The sequence below is a fragment of the Ustilaginoidea virens genome, chromosome 1 (assembly GCF_000687475.1).
Source record: "Ustilaginoidea virens chromosome 1, complete sequence".
In the NCBI taxonomy this organism is placed as follows: Eukaryota; Fungi; Ascomycota; class Sordariomycetes; order Hypocreales; family Clavicipitaceae; genus Ustilaginoidea; species Ustilaginoidea virens.
In genome coordinates, this window is record NC_057316.1 from 5,557,319 (window position 1) to 5,563,307 (window position 5,989).

Sequence of the window (5,989 nt, forward strand, 5' to 3'; positions counted from 1 at the left end):
TCAGCTCAGCTTCGCTCCCCGCACGGCTAGCCGATCGGCAGCCGTGTTCCCCCTGTCTGACGCGTGTCCCTTGACCCAATGAAAGTATGTGTTGGCCTTGGCTTTCGTTCGCTCGTCCATTTTATCCAAAATCGCCCTGATGATATCCTGGTTCTTGACATTTTCGCCCGTCGCCGTCTTCCATCCCTTGCTTTTCCAGCCGATGGCCCACTGGGTGACGCAGTTGATCGAGTACTGGCTGTCGCTGATGATCTGCACCGTCTGTCCGGTCGGGGCGATCTGAAGCGCTCGTAGCATGGCCATCAGCTCGGCACGTTGGTTGGTTTGCGGATCACCGACCAGGCGTTCCGAGACGTTTCGAGCATCACCGTCGCCAAAGAAGACGCCGACGCCGGCTCGGGACCCAGCCTTTCCGTTGGCCAGGCTGCTTCCATCCGTGTAAATTTGCAGCACGTTTTCCGCCGGGCGTGCCACGCCTGGCACAGTCTTGACCGCGGTTTTCTTTGCAGAGGCCTTTGGCGCCGTCGCTTCCTTGAGCGCCAACGTCGGCTCCGCCAGCGAAGCCTCGCCGAGGGCTTCTACCGCCTCCCTGCTGCCGAACTGCCTGATGTACGCGGCGGCTTCCTTTCGTGAGCCGAACCTCTTGTACTTGGGGCCCTTGACACCCTTTATGGCGGCTGCTGCTTCGTTCCAATCCGTATATATGCCCGTCGGGTTGCCGACGGCCACTGCGTAAAACCTCTCTGGCTCATCAGATGACGCTGCTACTTTCTTGCCAGCCGCAAAGGCCTCTGCATCGGACCGTGACGTGAAAGACTTGACTACCGTCACACGCAAACGACGTTAGCTGATGACCCAAACAACGCCATCATGGCAGCCTCCGCTCCTGCTGCACGCCCTCAAAAGGCATGGACTCACAAATTGCACCCTTGAAGCCAGCTGTTTGCGCCGAACACTCCGTGTAGGTAAGGTACACTCCAGGTCTGAAGCCAGCCTGAACGGCATAAAACTTTGGTCCGTTGTCCGTCTTTCGTTTCTTGGGAGCAGTGGCTGCGGCTGCTCCGGCGGCAGATCTTTTGTTCATGTCGTCGTCCGTGAGGTAATGCTCTCCTCCCTCAGTCGAAGGAGGGAGCGTTTCGATGTCGTTGCCAGTCTTGTCAACCGATGCGATTCCCTTGATATGACCATGAGTTGGCAATCGCCCACATGCACGCGGCGGCAGGGGAATCGGGCGGAAGAAAAGAGCAGGGACTATTCACTGACTGTGTGGTGCAGCTTGCTGAATATGGAGCTGAGACGGACGGGAGAAATCGACCGACGCTGAAAGACGCGCATGGATAGTCAAACCGGTAACATTCTCGCATGCGAGTAGAGTAGCAAACACAAGTAAAACTAAAATGCAAACGAGACAGCATCAGCTAGCAGCCCAGTGTGCGCCAAGCGCGAGCGTAAGAGTGGGAGCTTATTGCACAGCGGATGCTTTTGACTTTTGCTCGGGAAGGGAGAGGAGGGGGGGGGGGGGGGGGATGGGGTTGCGAGCAGGATAAGAAAAACCAGCCAAGATACGGAGCGAATGGAGAAGAGAAGGAAGGGGGGGGGGGGGGGGGCTCCATTCGTTGTGTTTCGGGCCAGGCACGGCGCCACAGCCCTCGACTTCGCCTCGTGATGCGCCCCCCCCCCCCCCCCCCCTTCTCTCCCCCTCTCTCTCCCTCTTCTTCCTCCCGTTGAAAATGGGAGGGGCAATCTCATGCTTCCGGCACTGGGTCATCAATTTTTTTTTGCTCGTTATGCACAATTAGCTCCCCAACTGTCAGGAACCGAAGCAGCATCTGTGTCTGCTTCTGCCTTTCATGCTGAGTGGTCAATGCCTCTTGAAGGGGGGTTTCACAGCTTCAATGTCCAATCGTCGCTAAGTCCTGCTCTTTGGTGCTGAATGGGATTGCCCTCAATCTCGTTCCTGCAAAACATTGGCTGTTTGAAGAGCACCTAGGTTGCAACGGCATGGAAAAGAAGTGTCACCGATGCCGACGTCTCTCGGAGTGGCTCAGGCTCAAATCGCTACGGATGGCAATGAATTCCAACCGATTTCCACCCTCAGCACGTAAAATATCTATCCTGATTTTTGGCGGATATAGATGTACAGGCTGCCTGGACCATAAGGGGGTAATAAGCCCATCAACGGCTCGCTTCAAATACAGGAGTCTTTTTTTATTCGTTTCGGCACAGCTAGATTGACATAAGAAAGAGTCCGTCGGAGGATGATATGATATGTACATCTTTAACAACTGCAAACAGCCGTGGTATGGTGAATGACACAAGAGACATAGATCCACCATTCTGCCAAAGAAAAGAAAAGAAAAGAAGAGAAAAGAAAAAAGAGGGCCATCTAAACCCTCATGCCCTTTGGTATCCCGCTCTTCAATTCATCGCCGACCTCGTTGCAACTGCAAGGCTCTCTTCATCCAGAGCCATGGAAGCCACATGGTCGCGATTACGCAGACAGGCTGAGAGCGTCACGGTCCAGGCTTGTCCATGGCGCCGCTTGTTACTGCAGTCGTGGCAATTATTGTTCTCTTGCTTCTTCGAGCGCAGATGTGCAGCATGGCGGGTGAGTTCTGGGTAGACCTCGGAGGCAGTAATCCTAAACGTGAGTGGTTGGGTCGATGAGAGGGAGAGGAGGTACGTTTTCACGTTCCCATTCCCAAGCCAACAGGCTCCAGTTGAGCTCCCGTCTCCAAAACAATCCCAACCCTCGTCCACCTCCATCCGGACGATCATCAGAACTCAACCCACCAGTTCGGGCCATGTGGTGGCAGAATACCGCCTTGCCCATTCGAGAATGCAGTATTCCCATGGAGCAGGCAATGCATGGTTCGTGCGTCACGTACAGCTCCAGTCCGTGGCAGAGATATCCGTCCTTGTTTGGGTGTTCCTGTTCGAAGCATTGACGTTCCACCTCTATGAGCGGTTGGTCTTGGAAACAGTCGTACTGCAAGCACGCCCTATCTGCGCTGATGCCGCTCGCCCGATGCTCGTGCCGGACCAGCTTCTGCGCCACCATGCTGATGGCTCGAAGCACGCAGTGCGTCATCGTATTGTTCAGGTTTGCTCCGTAACATTCCTGGTGCTTACGGGCGTCACCAGCAAGACCAACCAGCTCGGCTCCGCGCTCTCCTCTCTGGACAATCACTGCTCCCATAGCCTCCCCGATTCCAGACTCCTTGGCTTGCAGAGCTACTCGATGTGCCAAAGCCATCCACAATGACGCGTCTTGCTTGATTTCGTCGGTTCCACGGGCCACCATGCTAGGGTGGGGGCCAAGAGGGTTGTTCTTGCGGTAGACAGTCGGCCAAAACTGAGCCGACCACATGGCAGCTTGCACTTGCGAAGTGGGCGCCAGCAGGGGGATCGGTATTGTTGCAATGAACGGACTCTTCTCCAATGCCTCTATTGACAGAAGAGATTGGAGCAGATCCTCCTTGTTGATGTCGGACCTCTCCCCAGCAATGATGTATATCCATGTGGATTTTGACGTGTGAATCTGACGTCCCACCGCATCGTCATTCATGAACTGGGTCTTGAGATGAGCAGGTAAATCTGCCGGCTTTGCACAAGTACGGAGATGCGGTAGGGGATTAGCACCACCTTCAGGCCGTAATCCTCGCAAAGCGCTATTTCAAGGTTAGTCCCTTGAGGCTTCTTTAGAGCCATGTAAACGATTTTTCTGGGAATAATACGTCGTGTGGACGAGCCATGGAATGACACCTACGTGATGACTTCGTTTGCCGACTTGGTTGGAGCTCGAGTGATGTAGGCATGGACTATGGCGTGATCTTGACGAACTTCTTGAGTTGTCTTGAGAGGTATCAAAACTCCTTTGTTCAAGTGGGTTTTCTTGAGGTCGTCAATTAGGGGATTGGGTAGAACCCCAGGCGCTGGAGCGACGACTCTTGACGAGGCCTCCGCGGGTTCACCGGCAGAAGCATTGACCAGAGCATCGTGAGACCCCGGCTTTGGAGCGTCGTCTGCCATCTTTTACTGTCTTATAAGGGACGTCGCTCAGCCAGTTTGCAGAGGTACTGGCAACTGACGGCCACTCCAAGACCCGAATCCGATGCAGGCCACAGCGAGCGACAGTCCGAGAGACGTCAGACAAACAAAGTGCAGCTGAAGACGAGTCCGCGGATACCGAGGGGTTCCTTGATCGCCGTCTCCCGAAGGATGAGACCAAGGTTTGAGAGATTTAGAAAGTGGTGCTGTTGAGAACGAGGGCAGAGACGTGCCACCCGAGGCCGAGCTTCGGGCAAGCGAAATCAGACCTTCAAATGGGAAGGCGAAAGGCGCGGCCCCTTCGCAAGGGGTTAAACAAGGCAGGAAGCGCCTCCGCTTGGTCCGATGCCGTGTTGGCGTACGTTGGCGTACGGTACCTCTGACGATGGACCTGACCTGGGTCAGAATCATCCACGATTCGGAGGAAAAGCCAGGCAGGCTGAAGTTCCTACGATCGTAGCGAAGCGATGGCAAGCCAAGGTAAGCTCTACTGGATTCTCTATGCTTGCTGTTCCATTGGCGGCCATACCACCTGATGCCAGCGGCGACGACCGATCCGATGCGTGTAGAAACTATGTTGCCTTGGGTCAGGCAGATCGGATGAGCGGGACGAAAAGGAGCGCGGATCTGTCAACTTTGATCAGAAGTTTGTTCCCTCCTTGGCAGGGCAAATCAGGCTCAAACGCTTTCAGAGGCAGACCACTAGGGCTAACAAGGGCCAGTGCTTTGACCTGCTGTTATGTATGTACACATGCAGCATGTATGTAGCGAAGCATCTGGCAACAGCTGGTGCAGCTGCTGGCGGGTGCAAACCTGCAAAATCTGCCTTGTTTGCTTGTTGCTGCTATGTACCTTGCTTCGAGACTCCACGATGTGGAGCACTCGACTCTAAAAATGGTTTCGCAGCCACGTCATGAACTCTCGAGTTGGCCAGAATTTTAAATCATTGCACACGCCAGACACTGCTAGCTAATAAAGCAACTGTTGGTCCGGTCACATATAAAAAGGTCGATGGGACGGCTCCCGGACTTGCGGTTGGCGATTTGTGCAGTCAGGCTGAGGTGTGGCTTGCCCATGAAGGAGGCGCCGTAGCCACGGATGTGGCTGGTGCAGCCCAGCCACATGTCTGTCCTGCCCACTCGAGGCTAAACTTGAAGTTGACCTCGGGTTAGAGGATGGCATTCGTATGTCCTTTTTCAGACCGTTGATGCTTGCGACAAATTTTCCACAAACTCTTTCCTTTTGTGCCGACGCCGAGTGTTCCTGTCATGGGATACCCCAGAGCGAGCGACTGCTTCCCACTGCAGCTTACATTTGACTCCGGTCGTCTCGCTTAGTCTAAGCTACAGTGGGGTTCCAATAATGCGCGAACAAAATCGCGCGACGCGAAGTCTTCGCGCCTCAACCAATTTTACCCTTTACATTACCTCGCCCATAATATGCCCACAACAATGCCTCTAAATCGTGCCTTTGGTACGGAAATATCTGGAAATCGTCAAAGGAATCATGAATTCTCGCCAGTACAGAAAGCTGCTATTGTGGCCGAATTATCGCAAGGTAAAACCCACCGCGCGGTAGCTGCTGCATTTAACACGTCGCCGTCAACCACACATAGGATATTTAAACGCTGGAAAGAAGATGCAACCTTAGAAAATAAGCCTCGTTCCGGCCGGCCACCGAAGCTTACAGAGGCCGAAAAACGCTATATTGTTCTTCTTGTCAAAAGGAACCGTAGCTGTTGATATAAACTCGGGGTACCCAGTTATACGTAGGGTCGCGCGCGTGGTATTATATACCGTGAAGTCACCAAGTAAAGGATTTATTGACTTTACTAATGACTGAATATCTAAAAGGAAAGAAAGGAAGCAAAAGAGGGTAATTACACGATATGGCCTTTTTGTGCGTGTGCCGTTGTCACGTGCATCGGCGCAGTCGGGCC

At 53.8% G+C, this 5,989-nt stretch overlaps 2 protein-coding genes across 2 annotated transcripts; both read right to left on the reverse strand.

The window, feature by feature from the left end:
• On the reverse strand, positions 1 to 1,335 carry UV8b_01280 (uncharacterized protein; the record flags this gene model as incomplete). Its single annotated transcript, XM_043138778.1, has 3 exons — positions 1 to 821; positions 919 to 1,174; positions 1,264 to 1,335. 3 exons carry the CDS (start codon positions 1,333 to 1,335, stop codon positions 1 to 3), a joined length of 1,149 nt encoding a protein of 382 aa, XP_042994712.1.
• Positions 1,336 to 2,641: 1,306 nt separating this feature from the next.
• Positions 2,642 to 4,032, reverse strand: UV8b_01281 (uncharacterized protein; the record flags this gene model as incomplete). The annotated part of the gene is made up of 2 exons (XM_043138779.1): positions 2,642 to 3,671; positions 3,770 to 4,032. 2 exons carry the CDS (start codon positions 4,030 to 4,032, stop codon positions 2,642 to 2,644), a joined length of 1,293 nt encoding a protein of 430 aa, XP_042994713.1.
• Positions 4,033 to 5,989: the final 1,957 nt, after the last annotated feature.